The 16,871-nt window shown below is 46.7% G+C and overlaps 1 protein-coding gene across 15 annotated transcripts in view; it reads left to right on the forward strand.

The window, feature by feature from the left end:
* DMBT1 (deleted in malignant brain tumors 1) overlaps positions 1 to 16,871 on the forward strand; it is a 72,586-nt gene that overhangs the window by 15,099 nt on the left and 40,616 nt on the right. For 12 of the 15 annotated variants that reach the window (XM_069566757.1, XM_069566762.1, XM_069566765.1 and 9 more), the window contains exons 3-8: positions 5,272 to 5,301; positions 5,898 to 5,921; positions 9,557 to 9,880; positions 10,296 to 10,322; positions 15,129 to 15,161; positions 16,238 to 16,561. In XM_069566757.1, the coding sequence (XP_069422858.1) occupies positions 5,272 to 5,301; positions 5,898 to 5,921; positions 9,557 to 9,880; positions 10,296 to 10,322; positions 15,129 to 15,161; positions 16,238 to 16,561 (762 nt within the window). The remainder of the gene's footprint in view (positions 1 to 5,271; positions 5,302 to 5,897; positions 5,922 to 9,556; positions 9,881 to 10,295; positions 10,323 to 15,128; positions 15,162 to 16,237; positions 16,562 to 16,871) is intronic. The other 3 variants (XM_069566758.1, XM_069566763.1, XM_069566767.1) reach the window with 3 other exon arrangements.

Here is a 16,871-nt window from a genome sequence, read left to right on the forward strand (position 1 = left end):
AAGCAGAGACGGAGTTGGCGTCTAGGAAAGGACTACTTAATTAGAAATATAAGATTAGGAAAGAATAGTATAGTAGGAAAATTAGTGTAGAAAAGATGGTGAATAACTTGGTTTACGTGGAAAGCTAATAAAGTCTCAAGACAAGAAACTTGCACCACCTACGTAGGCCACTGGCGCCCGCTTGAATAGCGGAGGGTGCCCCACCTTGGGCTCCCTCTCGCGTGGGTCTTAGAAGCCAGGGCAAGTAAGTATACATGGTGAGCCTCCACGCCCTAGATGGGAATTCAGCCAGAAAAGAAGAGAAGGAGAAAGACCACACAGGGGAAACCAGTCTTTCCAGTGACTGGCCCATCCTTTATTGTTCAGGAAAGTTTTTTATACTTTTGGTTGTACATAGAGATCAATGGACAATAGAAAGTTATGCAGCGTCAGCAGCCCTGACTCTTATCAAGACCAGGCTTTCTCTCTGCATACCTAGCTGTATACACAAGTCTTAGGTGATTTACATCGTCTTCTGGCCAAAAGGCCTATTAGCATTTTAGGGCCCTTTTCTGATAAGGGTCTGTCAACCAGAAAACTCATTTGCCTTAATAGTGTTTTTTTTTTTCCAAAATCTGGTACCACTCTCAGAAAACACTAATTAAGGTTACATTCTTACATAGCAAGAACACAACAATTTATAACAAAGAAACAGGAGTACAGTGATTTATAACAAAGAGAAAATTAATTAAGTCAAAAGTCTAGTGTTGCTAACATCAAAAACTACTATATTCCTTCTTCTATATCCCAATTACATTGATTAATATCCTTCAGGTGCCTAAAAGATAAAGAATATGAAGGCCTGGCAGCAGTCATTGACTCAACAGTGAAACCCATCACCAATATAATTTTTAGCTTTTTAGAAAAGGCTCTATATCTTTAAGATGCTTTAAGCTTCATGCCTCTTGCGGTTGGGGGGCCGTAAGCAATCGCATGTATAGTTGTAAAAATCCAGACAGACCAGTCAGGTAAGTTAGAAAGCTATCAGAGGGGTTTAAGCCGAGGCATTCTTTTTATATGCAGGAGACTTATTGACTGGAGCTCTAAGTTAATTCCTTTTAGAGGAAGGTGGTGGGGGACAGCCCCCCTGTAATGTCAGAAGAATAGGTGGAAAGCATAATGCAGTAAGGCAGGCAGACTCTGGTTTTGGGGGTAGATGCTTGAGAAAATTCAGCGAGGCTCCCTTAAGGCCTGACTTGCCTTTGCCTGTCGGACCCCTTAACCTCATGACCTATGCCACGGGCGGGACTCCTGGTGCTGGCTCCCAGCAAACTAGTGCACACAGAAAGTGCTACTGCCACGAAATCTTCCCAACAGCACTTTGAGGTGAGCAAGATAATTAACTTGGTGCAGATGGGGGAACCAGGGCATCGTTGGGTAACTTGTCAAGTTCTGTGTCTCAGGTCACGTGGTGGGCCAGTGGCTGGGCAGGGATTCGAACCCAGAACAGGTCCCTTTGGCTCTGTCCATGATTCTTTCTAAATGGATCCTCTCTCATCCTTCTCCCCAGTGAGCATATACACCCTTTGTGCCAACTTTGGTACATTAGCATCTTTCATGCACTCACTTAGGGCAGCTGACCCTGCTATTGGGTCCTGGCTGTGTTGAGGCCAATCCCTGCCCTTTCAGAGCATGCCCTGAGGGTCCAGGAATGGCCTGGGAGGGACCTGAGGAGCAGGTTTCTGGTGATTGACCTCCAGGAGAAAGGCACAGGTGAAAGCTGGATTTCTGCAGGGACCATTCACAGAAATGATCAGAAGGGGGCAGTGGCTGGAGCTAAAAATACCCCCAGAACGCACCTTAGGAAAAGCCTACAGGCCATCCAATTGGCTATTCCTGCTTCCCAGGTGGCACAGTGATAAAGAATCTGTCTGCTAATGCAGGAGACACGGGTTTGATCTCTAGGTTGGGAAGATCCCCTGGAGTAGGAAATGGTGACCCACTCCAGTATTCTTGCCTGGAAGATTCCATGGACAGAGGAGCCTGGTGGGCTACAGTCCATGGGGTCGCAAAGAGTCAGACACGACTGAGCACACACACACTCAGAGCAACCTCTGGCATTTACTGTGTGGGCTGCTGTGTGTACATACATGTCACTAAGCATAGGATATGGCTGTGAAATCCAGTCATCACCTGAGAATGTGTCCCCCAAGAGAGCATTTCTGTCCAAGCAGTCATGTTGCAGCAGGTATCTTGGCTTTGGAGATGCATCTTGGGAACATTTTTCCTCCTAGTTGGGGCCACCCTTGGGAATATATCAGTGACAGTAGATGTCATCATCTTGGAGTATGTTTGCACCATAGAAATAGGCAGCTGGTATTTGAAGTTTGCGTGTGTGTTGGGTTGCTTCAGTTGTATCCGACTCTTTGTGACCCCAAGGACTATAGCATGCCAGGCTCCTCTGTCCATGGGATACTCCAGGCAAGAATACTGGAGTGAGTTGCCATGCCCTCCCCCAGGGAATCTTTGTGACCCAGGGATCAAACCCAGGTCTCCTGCATTGCAGGCACACTCTTTACTGCTGAGCCACCAGGGAAGCCCATTTCAAGTCTGGTCTTGTGAATAGATTTGGGCCATTCATCGATGGGGTGATTTTTTTGAATGGAGATTATGCTTCCACAATTGGTGAGGATAACATGGTGGGCATGGAGCATGAGGAACAGGACTTCCTTAGAGACAGAAAACCAAGCTCTACTGGATCTCCTTAGAGCTGTCTCTGCAGGTTGATCCCTCCCCTATCTCAGAGTCAAGGTCCATGGAAGAGACACCCATTCAGAGAGGCCTTGTTCAGAAGCCCTCCCCTTTGAGAGCTGAGGTGGTAACAGAAACCAAGAATGTCCCTGATGGCCTCCAACATTGAATGAGGGCTGGCAGGGAGACAGATTTGCCTTCTGCTTCAGCAGGAACACAGCCTTGGGGCAGTGGGCAGGGCTTCTGTATCTTTGCCTCCAGCCCCATTTCTGAGCCAAGCTTGAGGGCCAGTCCTCCCTGGAGGAGAGCCACAACCCAATGACCCTTCCTTCTCTCCACTCTGCAGTTATATTTGCCACGTAGGAACTCTCAACAGTGAGCGCAACAGAAGGTGATGTTTGTTATGTGGGATCCTTGTGGGCTGATTCCCCTGCCGCACCCAGAGGTCTATATCTGGTCCAGAAGAGGTGCAGAAGGCACAAGGGATGGGGGTGCTCAGCTCTCAAAGGGGAGGGCTTCTGAACAAGGCCTCTCTGAATGGGTGTCTTTTCCATGGACCTTGACTCTGAGATAGGGGAGGGATCAACCTGAAGAGACATCTCTAAGGAGATCCAGTGGAGCTTGGTTTTCTGTCTCTAAGGAAGTCCTGTTCCTCGTGCTCCATGCCCACCATGTTATCCTCACCAATGCATGCTGACCTTGGGTCAGGCTAGGATTCAAGGTCACTGGCTGCAGAGCCTGGAGAGGCAATTGAAATCTGTTGAGGGGGCCAGCTTGTCTGGGCTCTACCTGAGTCCATATGAGGCCTCATTGATTTTTGTTCACTCTACAGGAACCATGGTCCTTTAGCCTGGGGTGCAGAGGTCCTGTAACCCACCCTGGAGGCCCCTCCAATAAGAGAGCTGAGAGTTACATCCAGGAGAGCCTGAAGTCCTGGCAGCCTGGGCTGGGGGAAGACAGTCTCTGTTTATTTCCCTGTGATGAAGGTTAACTCACAGCCATATTCAAAGGTGGCCCCCAGCCCAGGGAACTGTGGCCACTTATTGCTGTTTAGTCACTTTGTTGTGTCTGACTCTTTGCAGCCCAATGGACAGCAGCAAGCCAGGCTTCCCTGTCCTTCACCATCTCCCAGAGCTTGCTCAAACTCATGGTCATTGAGTTGGTGATGTCATCAAACCATCTCATCCTCAGTTGACCCCTTCTCATCCCCTCCTCAATCTTTCCCAGCATCAGGGTCTTTTTCAATGAGGCAGCTCTTTCCATTAGGTGGCCAAAGTACGGGAGTTGCAGCTTCAGCATTTGTCCTTTCAGTCAATATTCAGGGTTGATTTCCTTTAGGATGGACTACTTTGCTCTAAAGCCATTAGAAGTCCCCTGAATCTGGAACCTGCCTTAGGCCTGTGACCTCAAGAGAAACATGAAGTGGTTCCCTGTGCTGCCCTCTAGGGATTGAATTGGGTTTGGCCCTGAGGCTGGTGAACGGAGAACACAGGTGTCAGGGCCGGGTGGAGGTCCTGTACCGAGGCTCCTAGGGTACCGTGTGTGATGACAGCTGGGACACCAATGACGCCAACATGGTCTGCAGGCAGCTGGGCTGTGGATCGGCCATTTCAGCCCCAGGAGATGCCCGGTTTGGTCAGGGTTCAGGGCCCATTGTCCTGGACGAAGTGGGCTGTTCAGGGCATGAGACCTACCTGTGGAACTGCCCCCATAGCCCCTGGAACACACACAACTGAGGAAACAGCGAGGACGCCAGTGTCATCTGATCAGGCGGGTGTCGATAACCTGGGTGTGCTTCTCTGGAGGTGGTTTCATGCTTACATTCTGATCCCCTCGAGAAGCAGTCTCTACATTTCCCTTTTCCTTGAAATCCTCCTAGTGCTTTGCTTATTTAGTATATTAGCTTTTGTCTGGACCCTGGGTGTGTAGATGGGAATTAGAACAAAAAAAGAAAAAGAAAGGAAAAAAAAAAAAGGAAAGTGACATTTCACTCCATGCCCTAGTGCAAACCAGAGCCAAAAGAGAGCCGGTCTGCCAGGAGGTCTCTGAGCAGAGATCGTGGGCTGGGGCTGCAGGTGGCCTCTGTTCTGCCTCCTGAGTCCTGGATCTTAAGAACTGGAAAGTATGGTTCTGCTGTGAGCAGGGCTGTGGCCCCTGTGTGGCCTGCCAGGCACCATCTTGTCTCCCTTAAGGTCGAATCTGACAGATCACACACGGGACTTGACCTGGAGCTGGAGCCCTGTCTCACTGCCTCAGTGGATCCATAAAAGCTGTGAGCCTGGCAATTGACTCTGGATCTACTGTGTCATCAAGACATAGAGTGAATTACCTCAATATTGCAAATAAGAGATGCTGGTCTGTTGGAACTTCTCAGGAGGAGCCTCTTGGGAGGGTTGAGGATGACAGAGGGTGGCCCATCCATCCCTGGCAGAGCAGATGCATGGACTGACACCTCAGCGGCTCTGCAACTTAGCATCACCCCTTTGCCCACGTGAAACCCCTTCTGTGCATTGTTTCTGACCTGCGTTCTCTGTCCCCCAGCTGCCCAGACCCAGTCCACGTTTGTGCCAGGTGAGTCCTGCTGCCTCTTGACTCCGGTATGTCCCCTCCCCAACAGTCACCCCCAGAGCCCCCATCCAGTAGCCCCTGGAGGCGACTGTGGAGGTTTTCCACCTCTCTGTACCTGCCCTGGTCACTCTGGACCACAAAGACAGTTCAGGATGAGCCGTAACACAGGCATCCTCTGGACTGGCTCAGTGATTTCAGGACTTCGTGGCTACACAGAGTCTCCCCAGAGCTTTGGGTGACAGGGTGGTCTGTCCTGGGGTCATTTCTGCTTGAACATATTCTCTGGACCAAGAGCTATGTGTATGGAGAGGACAGAGCTTTTTCCTGTCTTCCACCCCAGATGGAGTCTAGGCGATGCTCTTACCAAGAAGTACCCAGTCAGCAGGGCATGCTGATGGCTCTGTGGGCTGTGCTGCCTCCTTAGATGAGTGTGTGCCTTTGATGGCATGATCTGGGCTCACAGCAAACTCTCAGAAAAGGCTTCTTCTCCTCGGACGGTAGAGCCCCTCAGATCCCACTGTCCTGTTCCTGGTCATAGGAAAAAGACCAACCTTGATTCTCCCAACCTTCTTTGTAATCCTGCTCTGTTTCCCCTGCAGATTGGTGGAATCCAACTGGCTATGGTAAGGGTCATTCAGATCCTGCTAAAATACCATTCAATATCATGGTAATCCAAGCCTATGGCCCAACCAGTAACGCTGAAGAAGCTGAAGTTGAATGGTTCTATGAAGACCTACAAGACCTTTTAGAACTAGCACCCATAAAAGATGTCCTTTTCATTATAGGGGACTGGAATGCAAAAGTATGATGTCAAGAAACACCTGGAGTAACAGGCAAATTTGGCCTTGGAATGCAGAATGAAGCAGGGCAAAGACTCATAGAGTTTTGCCAAGAAAATGCACTGGTCATAGCAAACACCTCTTCCAACAACGCAAGAGAAGACTCTACACATGGACATCACCAGATGGTCAACACCAAAATCAGATTGATTATATTCTTTGCAGCCAAAGATGGAGAAGCTCTATATAGTCAACAAAAACAAGACCGGGAGCTGACTGTGGCTCAGATCATGAACTCCTTATTGCCAAATTCAGACTTAAATTGAAGAAAGTAGGGAAAACCGTTAGACCATTCAGGTATGACCTAAATCAAATCCCTTATGATTATACAGTGGAAGTGAGAAATAGATTTAAGGGTCTAGATCTGATAGATAGAGTGCCTGATGAACTATGGAATGAGGTTCCTGACATTGTACAGGAGACAGGGATCAAGACCATCCCCATGGAAAAGAAATGCAAAAAAGCAAAATGGCTGTCTGGGGAGGCCTTACAAATAGCTGTGAAAAGAAGAGAAGTGAAAAGCAAAGGAGAAAAGAAAAGATACAAGCATCTGAATGCAGAGTCCCAAAGAATAGCAAGAAGAGATAGGAAGCCTTCTTCAGCAATCAAAGCAAAGAAATAGAGGAAAACAACAGAATGGGAAAGCCTAGAGATCTCTTCAAGAAAATTAGAGATACCAAGAAATATTTCATGCAAAGATGGGCTCGATAAAGGACAGAAATCGTATGGACCTAACAGAAGCAGAAGATACTAAGAAAAGGTGGGAAGAATACACAGAAGTACTGTACAAAAAAGATCTTCATGACTCAGATAATCACGATGGTGTGATCTCTCATCTAGAGCCAGACATCCTGGAATGTGAAGTCAAGTGGGCCTTAGAAAGCATCACTACGAACAGAGCTAGTGGAGGTGATGGCATTCCAGTTGAGCTATTTCAAATCCTGAAAGATGATGCTATGAAAGTGCTGCACTCAATATGCCAGCAAATTTGGAAAACTCAGCAGTGGCCACAGGACTGGAAAAGGTCAGTTTTCATTCTAATCCCAAAGAAAGGCAATGCCAAAGAATGCTCAAACTACCGCACAATTGCACGCATCTCACTTGCTAGTAAAGTAATGCTCCAAATTCTCTAAGCCAGACTTCAGCAATACATGAACTGTGAACTTCCAGATGTTCAAGCTGCTTTTAGAAAAGGCAGAGGAACCAGAGATCAAATTGCCAACATCTGCTGGATCATGGAAAAAGCAAGAGAGTTCCAGAGGAACATCTATTTCTGCTTTATTGACTATGCCAAAGCCTTTGACTGTGTGGATCACAATAACCTGTGGAAAATTCTGAAAGAGATGGGAATACCAGACCACCTGACCTGCCTCTTGAGAAATCTGTATACAGGTCAGGAAGCAACAGTTAGAGCTGGACATGGAACAACAGACTGGTCCCAAATAGGAAAAGGAGGACGTCAAGGCTGTATATTGTCACCCTGCTTATTTAACTTATATGAAGAGTACATCATGAGAAACGCTGGACTGGAAGAAACACAAGCTGAAATCAAGATTGCCGGGAGAAATATCAATAACCTCAGATATTCAGATGACACCATCCTTATGGCAGAAAGTGAAGAGGAACTAAAAAGCCTCTTGATGAAAGTGAAAGAGGAGAGTGAAAAAGTTGGCTTAAAGCTGAACATTCAGAAAGCGAAGATCATGGCATCCAGTCCCATCATTCCATGGGAAATAGATGGGGAAACGGTGGAAACAGTGGCAGACTTTATTTTGGGGGGCTCCAAAATCACTGCAGATGGTGACTGCAGCCATGAAATTAAAAGACGCTTACTCCTTAGAAGAAAAGTTATGACCAACGTAGATAGCATATTCAAAAGCAGAGACATTACTTTGCCGACTAAGATCTGTCTAGTCAAGGCTATGGTTTTTCCTGTGGTCATGTATGGATGTGAGAGTTGGACTGTGAAGAAGGCTGAGGGCCGAAGAATTGATGCGTTTGAACTGTGGTGTTGGATAAGACTCTTGAGGGTCCCTTGGACTGCAAGGAGATCCACCCAGTCCATTCTGAAGGAGATCAGCCCCGGGATTTCTTTGGAAGGAATGATGCTAAAGCTGAATGAAGCTCCAGTACTTTGGCCACCTCATGTGAAGAGTTGACTCACTGGAAAAGACTCTGATGCTGGGAGGGGTTGGGGGCAGGAGGAGAAGGGGATGACCCAAGATGAGATGGCTGGATGGCATCTTGACTCGATGGACGTGAGTCTGAGTGAACTCCGGGAGATGGTGATGGACAGGAGGCCTGGCGTCCTGCGATTCATGTGGTCACAAAGAGTCAGACACGACTGATCGACTGAACTGAACTGAAACTCCCAGCATGCCACACTCCAGTCCACAGACATGGGTGCAGTTCCTGCCTCGTGGTCGCAGGTTATGAGGTCACCACCTCATCTACTCTGAGATGGTTGCATTCGCTTGCCAGAGTTATGGATAAGCTTTACTATAAGTTGTGCCATATGTTACTCAGAATGCTTTTGTTTGCAAGTATTAGGATGGCCACTCACACTCTTAATTGGGGCTGGTGCCACGGCCTACATATCGAGGGTATTGAGCCGTAGGGCAAACTTCAGGTACAGCTGGATCCAAAAATTCCAGTACTATTTATCACCATGCACTTTTCTGACCTCTGCTTGGTTTGTTTATGAGCTTCAGTGTCAGGTTGCTTCCTGCCCGGGGGCACTTGTCAGCCACAAGTCTCCTGCCACAGGAGGAAAGAGTCTTGTTCTCGATGTTGAGCAGAAAGTCCTGCGGGGATTGTGAAGAGCCTGCTGGTAATAGGTGCCTTCTCCCCAGTCATCTCCAAGTCCTCCAGTAATATCCAACAATTCCAAGGTTGTTTCAGGGTTCAAGCTTAAAAAAAAAAAAATTCAAACTATACTTTGTGTGTGAAAGTACCTGAATACATACTGAGTGAAAAAGTGTTCCAAATAACCCTGGGCTGACGTAGTGGGTTGCCACGTGGGGTGAATGGCCGAACTCGGTCCCTTGGTGGGAACTGGGAAGCTGTGTCAGTGGTCTTCTGTGGCAGAGGCTCATTCTACCCCAGAGGTCTGGGAAGTAGGTTGCCCACTCAGGCTGTGGGCTTCCCTTCCTCCCACCCGCATCCTGAGACAGGATTCAGTCTCTGAATTGCTGAATGTGGGATGCCATCAGAGAACCTGCAGACTGAGTCCACAGTCCACAGTCCAGGATTCCATCACACAGCCATCGGAGACAGAGTGATGCACACGCTCAGTCACGTCCGTATGCACTCACTACCTAGACCTCAGCAGCCTTTCCCTGGAAGAATTCTGAATCTCAGTCCTCAGTGCCTTTTCCTTCATGGGAAACAGGAGGGTGACTTTTCCTGTCTCCTTCCAGGAACTGAATCGGGTTTGTCCCTGAGGCTGGTGAATGGAAGTGACAGGTGTCAGGGCCGGGTGGAGGTCCTGTTCCGAGGCTCCTGGGGCACTGTATGTGATGACAGCTGGGACACCAATGATGCCAACGTGGTCTGCAGGCAGCTGGGCTGTGGCTGGGCCATTTCAGCCCCAGGAGATGCCCGGTTCGGTCAGGGCTCAGGGCCCATTGTCCTGGATGACGTGGGCTGCTCAGGGCATGAGACCTACCTGTGGAGCTGCTCCCACAACCCCTGGAACACACACAACTGCGGACACAGTGAGGACGCCAGCGTCATCTGCTCAGGTTGGTTTCCATGACCTCCATTTTAGTGACTGATTTTCTCCCAACAAGAGCTCTTCTTTGCACTGGGCTCCAATCACACTGATCTGTCATGGAAGATGGGTGGTTTCACAGATTCCATCGTTGGTAGATATTGGTCCTGGATTTCATGGATCCACTGCAGCCCCTTCTGTATTGGACCCCCAGAGCAGGGGGGTGATTATAGGTTGGAAGAGCAAATTCCCCTCAGCCTTTTTTATATTGTGAAGCCTGATGTCTGAGCTTGATGTTTCATATTCCGTTATCCTGGACACAACCCAGGCCACCCTTTTCAGGCCCTGGAGTGACTGGGCATCAGCATCTCTCTCTCAGGGACCTGATGGGTTTCTTGCATTGCAACCTGGGTGCTCAGCCTGATCATGCTTCCTCTTTCTTGCAGCTGCACAGATCACCTCCTCCTCTCCAGGTGAGTCCCTGCAGCCCCACCCAGCCACACCCTTCTCTGAGATTCCACCTTTCAGTTTTCCAGAAGGAGAAGAGCAGTTACCTGGGTAGTCATTTCCTTCTGAGGAATCTGGAGGCTATCTTTCAGGGAATGTTTAACAGTAGGATTCCCGTGTGCTGTTTCCCATCTCCCTTGAGCCCTCTGTTCCTTATCAGTTCCTGTCAGCAGCCAGAGGAGGGGCAAACCACTCCCAGGACTGAGATCATAGAGTTGGGATGCTTGCCTAGGATTTCCTTCATTAGCTTTTCTGTATGGTGAAAGGGATTATCTATGACCCTCTTTTGATATGGATTGACTTTTTGCCTTATGGCCTCTATTGCTCCTTGTTTCCTTGGTAAATTGGAATGTCTGGTGTTTTTATCTTTATTTGAAGAAGCTACCTTGTAATACAGTATATAGACTCACACAGAATTCAGTAAAGCACCCTTGTTCCACCAGAGACTTGGGTCCCCGTGTCCTTCCTTCTCTCTCCTTCTCTCTCTCTATTTCTGGCTGATTCCCTGGAGCACGAAGGCCGCTGCATAACCCAGGGAATATTAGCCTCTTTCCTTCTGTCACTTTCTTATCATCAACTCGGACCACCAGGTTCCAGTCCATTAAAGGACCCCAACAAGTGGTGCCCAAAACAGGGGCCCGATATACGCGGCACTTCAGACAGAGTGACTCAGGGCCTATTGAGGCCAGTAAGTACAAGGACATGGGCCAAAAAGCTGGAAAGCCCCTTCACTTTTCTACTTTACTTCATCATTCATATAAAGTTCAGAGACTTTCAGTTCACGCCAATGAGCAGAGACTCGTCTTCAAACAATAGTTGAACAAAATCCCTGGTTCCTTATGAAGACAGTTTTGATTTAGAAATTTGGTACTGGGTAAAAGAGAATGTTGAATGAGCCGCCAGATGAGGAAAAAATATTCCAATTGATTTCTGGCCCCTGTGGGCTCTCATTAAAGCTTTAATTCTGCCATTTCAAGGCAATTCTAGCCTTCTCGATATTCGACAACAGACAGAACACTTATTACATAAATATGAATTAGATGATGAAACTTTACAAAAGGCCCAGTTAGAACAACATAAAATATTTCAGAATTTTCTTACAAGCTCTGCCCAGGCTACTCCAAATGCTCCTCCTCTGCCAACAGGCGCAAATCCAAAAGTCTCTCCTTTGCTGGGACCTAATGATTCTGATGACTCTCCTGAGACACTTTTTGACACCAAAACAGGCAATACTTTTCTGGATAATAATGATAAGGCCTTAGCACAAACTCATATTTGCAAAAAATTGCTACCTATTCACTCTCCTTTGCGACAGAGGCTCTCTGAATCGCTGGCTTTACAATCACAAGTCTCTGAAGCTGATGGTTTTTCCACCTTCCAAGTTTTAAGAAATGCTAATGCTCAAGGGCAAATAATACCTCAATATGAAGGTATTAACTTTTTCACATGCAACAAATGAAAAAGGCTGTAACTATATATGGCCCACATTCGTCTTTTACTAGAGAAATTCTAAATGCTATGGTGTCTTCTATTGCAACATTTATTCCCTGTAATTGGTGAACTTTAATAAAAGCTCTCCTTAAACCAGAATATCTTCAATGGACAATGTGGTTTCAAGATATAGCCAGAGATCATGCTATCAAAAATGCTCGAACCGGTGCTTCCCAAAATCAAATTACTTTTGAAATGTTAACTGGCACCGGACAGTTTGACGCTATAGAAGCTCAAATACAATGCCCTCCTTTGTTGCATGAACAATTAAAAACAGTGGCCCTTGAAGCTTGAGATAGAATTACTCCTCAAGGGGAGCCTGCAGGTAGCTACACTAAAATATTGCAAGGACCTAATGAAACTTATGCTGATTTTTTAGCTAGATTAGAAACTGCTATTTCCCGTACTGTAATCGGAGAAGAAGCCAAAAGGCAACTAGAGAAATTACTTGCTTATGAAAATGCAAATCAGGAATGTCAAAAGGCTATAGCCCCAATTCATGAGACAGGGACTATTATTGATTATTTGAAGGCATGTCGCAATCTAGGATCAAAAACTCAAAAAAATGCAAATGCAAGCTGAAACAATGGTTGCTTGCTTTAAAAAGGGAAATGAGGGATGTTTTATATGCGGGGATAAGAACCGTTTAAAAAGGGATTGCCCTAAGAAAGCTGATAAAAAACCTCCAAAAGTCTGCCCCCACAAACCTTCGGTCTTTTACTTGGCTGGTCTAGTTTGACTTCTAAAGGAATTACTGTTCACCCTGGAGTAATCGACTCAAGTTATTGTTATGCCCAAGTCGCGAAATCTCCCAATGACCAACAGGGAGCCGATATCCGATGCAAAAGCAAGAGAGTTTTTATTACCAAGCTTGAGCTGGGGCTCCCACCATTACTGACGCAGCGGCTATAGGGAGGAGCCCTGGGTTTTGGGTTACATTGCTTATATAGGGAGTGTTCATGAAAAAAAGAATTTCTAGGTAGGGGGATGTCTGATTGGTCACTTTCTTTTGAAGCGTTGTGTGTTGGTTTTTGATTGGCCCCTATTACCTAGGTAGACCTTAATTTCCTGAACATTAAGTCAGGAGATTCTGGTCTGGGGTCCGATTGGCTCATGGGTGGTGGGGTGAGGTCAGGGGATTTCCAAAGGCTCTTTTCCCGGAACCTTACAAAATGGAGTTTTTCTGTTAACAAAATGGAGTAGTTTAGATTCTTCAGTTATAAAGGAGAAATTCAAATTATGATGTCATCTAAGATTTTATGGCAATTCAAAAGGGGGGACAACATTGCTCAATTACTTCTTTTACCCTATATTTCTATTAATTCCTCTAATGATGTGTGGACAGGCGGATTCGGCAGTACAGATAAAAAATACAATCATATATCGTACAAGCTTGTATTCCCCTTCCTTTTGTTTTAGCCATAGGAAACTTATAATTCAATAAGACTTTACATTCTGTAACTTGTATAAATTGCAAATTGTATACCTGTCTTAACTCTTCTGTTTCCTTAAGAAATGAATCCCTTTTGATTCTTCTATCTCAACGTAATTTGTGATTACCAGTAAATCTCCAATGGCCCTGGGAAGAAGGTCCCATGGCCGGGCTTGCTTCCCAGTTACATACTAAACCACTCTGATGATCTAAATGATTCGTTGGATGGTTGATTCTTGGCATTTGGGGATTAATAACTATTTGCACCATTGTTGCCATCGCTGGTGTTGCTTTACAAACCTCAATTCAAACACATAATTTTATCCAAGATTGGACTAAAGATGCTCATACTATGTGGGCCACTCAGGCTCAGATAGATGAGGATATTCAGAATGAAATACAGGAACTAAAAACAGTCATCAGATGGGTTGGAGATCAATTAATAGATGTACAAAAACAAGTGATACTAAAATGTGATTGGAATTCTACTCAATTTTATGTTACTCCTGTTCAATTCAACCATAGTACCTATAACTAGGAGCAAATCAAATTTCACTTACAAAACATACATGATAATGCCTCTTTGAATGTACAATTGTTGCAAAAAGAAATCTTTGAAACCTTCTGTAGAAGTCTGCCCTCATCCACCACTGGGAATTTTATCTGGGCTAGACCCACGAGGATGGTTCCAAAGCATCACCCACAGCATTGGGTCTGGAACTATAACTCTGGCGATTGTCTTGGCAATTATACTTGTTGTTTACCATTGCTTTTCTGAAAAAATTGCTAAAACTAAACAAACTCAAATGGTCAGGACCATTTTTACAAATATAATAAAATAAGGGGAATTGTCAGGGAATGTTTAACAGTAGGGTTCTGTGTGCTGTTTCCTATCTTGCTTGAGCCCTCTGTTCCTTATCAGTTCCTGTCAGGAGCCAGAGGAGGGGCAAGCCACTCCCAGGACTGAGATCGTAGAGTTGGGATGCTTGCTTAGGATTTCCTTCATTAGCTTTTGCATGTGGTAAAAGGGATTATCTATGACCCTCTTCTGATACGTATTGCCTTTTGGCTTTATGGTCTCAGTTGCTCCTTGTTTCCTTGATAGCTTGTAATGTCAGGTCTTTTGATCTTTATCTGAAGAAGTATTACCTTGTAATACAGTATATATACTCACACAGAATTCAATAAAGCACCCTTGTTCCACCAGAGACTTGGATCCCAATGTCCTTCTTTCCCTCTTCCTCTTTCTCTCTATTTCTGGCTGATTCCCTGAAGCACGAAGGCCAGCTGCATAACCCAGGGAATATTAGCTTTTTTCCTTCTTTCACTTTCTTATCATTGACTCCAGACCACCAGGTTCCAGTCAATTTAGGACCCCAACAGCTTTCCAGTGACCAGGGTTGTCACTCAGCTGCCCCTGGAGGGACCTCTGGTCCCCTACCACCTCCTGCTGCCTGTGCCTCTTCAGAGCTGCTATGAGGGGAGACAGGATTAGGTCCTCTAATCATTTCTGTGAAAATAAGTGTCCCAGTCATGCCATGCAGAGCTGTGACCATGTTAGAAGCATGACTGAGTAGCAGACTCACAAATGTCTGCCTATTAAAAAAATTCCTTCATGTTGAGAGCAATTCCCAAAATGATCCTTTGGCCTCAGTGATAATATCTGATGCTGAATAAGATGGCAACTTCTATGTACTGATTCCATATGGCCAGTTACACTGTTGGTGGGAATAGTCAAGGTTCTGAGATGACCTTATTAGGACAAGGATTTACTTTCTCCACCAAAGTGAGGACCTTGGAATTTAAATATTTTTAGCAGCATCCTAAAATCACTTGTTTTCTCTTCTAGACTGGTGGACCCCAAAAACTACAACCACACAGAGTAAGTAACACATTTTTCCACCTGACCTACAGGCTTTGGGATTCACTCCAGTCCACAGACAGGGGTGCAGTTCCTGCCTCTTGGGTCCAGGTTCTGAGCTCACCTCCTCATCTACTCTGGACGGTTGCCTTCACTTTCCAGAGTTATGGATAAGCTTTACCTACGAGTTGTGCCATAAGTTACCCAGAAAGCTTATGTTTGCAAGTATTAGGATGGCCACTCACACTCTCTTAATTGGGGCTGGTGCCACGGCCTACATATCGAGGGTATTGAGCCGTAGGGCAAATGTCAGGTACACCTGGATCCAGAAGTCCCAATACTCTATGTCCCCATGCACTTTTCTGACCTCTGCTTGGTTTGTTTATGAGCTTCAGTGTCAGGTTGCTTCCTGCCCGGGGGCACTTGTCAGCCTCAAGTCTCCTGCCACAGGAGGACAGAGTCTTGTTCTCGATGTTGAGCAGAAAGTCCTGCAGGGATTGTGAAGAGCCTGCTGGTAATAGGTGCCTTCTCCCCAGTCATCTCCAAGTCCTCCAGTGATATCCAACAATTCCAAGGTTGTTTCAGGGTTCAAGCTTAAAAAAAAAAAAAAAGATTCAGGCTAGACTTTGTGTGTGAAAGTACCTAAATATGCACTGAGTGGAAAAGTGTTCCGAATAACCCTGGGCTGACGGAGTGGGTTCCCACGTGGGGTGAATGGCCGAACTCAGCACCTTGGTGGGAACTGGGAAGCTGTGTCAGCGGTCTTCTGCTGCAGAATGTCATTCTATCCCAGAGGTCTCAGATGTAGGCTGTGGGCTTCCCCTCCTCCCACCTGCATCCTGAGACAGGATTCAGTCTCTGAATTGCTGAATTTGGGGAGGATATCAGAGAACCCGCAGAGCGAGTCCACAGTCCACAGTCAAGCTTTCTATCACACAGCCATTGGAGATAGAGAGTGATGAACACGCTCAGTCACGTCCGTATGCACTCACTACCTAGACCTCAGCAGCCTTTCCCTGGAAGAATTCTAAATCTCAGTCCTCAGTGCCTTTTCCTTCATGGGAAACAGGAGGGTGACTTTTCCTGTCTCCTTCCAGGAACTGAATCAGGTTTGGCCCTGAGGCTGGTGAACGGAGAACACAGGTGTCAGGGCCGGGTGGAGGTCCTGTACCAAGGCTCCTGGGGCACCGTGTGTGATGACAGCTGGGACACCAACGACGCCAACGTGGTCTGCAGGCAGCTGGGCTGTGGCTGGGCCATTTCAGCCCCAGGAAGTGCCCGGTTTGGTCAGGGCTCAGGGCCCATTGTCCTGGACGAAGTGGGCTGTTCAGGGCATGAGACCTACCTGTGGAGCTGCTCCCACAACCCCTGGAACACACACAACTGCGGACACAGTGAGGACGCCAGCGTCATCTGCTCAGGTGGGTCTCAATAAGCTGGTGTGCTTCTCTGGAGGTGCTTCTTGCTCACATTTGGATCCTCTCGCAAAGCACTCTCTACATTTCCCTTTCCTTTGAAATCCTCCGAGTGTTTTGCTTATTTAGTATGTTAGCTTTTATCTGGCCTCTGGATATGTAGTTTGAGAATTACAAAAACAAAACAAAAAAAAAAACGGAAAGTGCCGTTTCGCTCCATGCCCCAGTGCAAACCAGCGGCAAAAGAGCGCAGGTCTGCCAGGAGGACTCTGAGCAGAGGGCATGGGCTGGGGCTGCCAGTGGCCCCAGTTCGGCC

The sequence above is a fragment of the Ovis canadensis genome, chromosome 22 (assembly GCF_042477335.2).
Source record: "Ovis canadensis isolate MfBH-ARS-UI-01 breed Bighorn chromosome 22, ARS-UI_OviCan_v2, whole genome shotgun sequence".
NCBI lineage: Eukaryota > Metazoa > Chordata > Mammalia > Artiodactyla > Bovidae > Ovis > Ovis canadensis.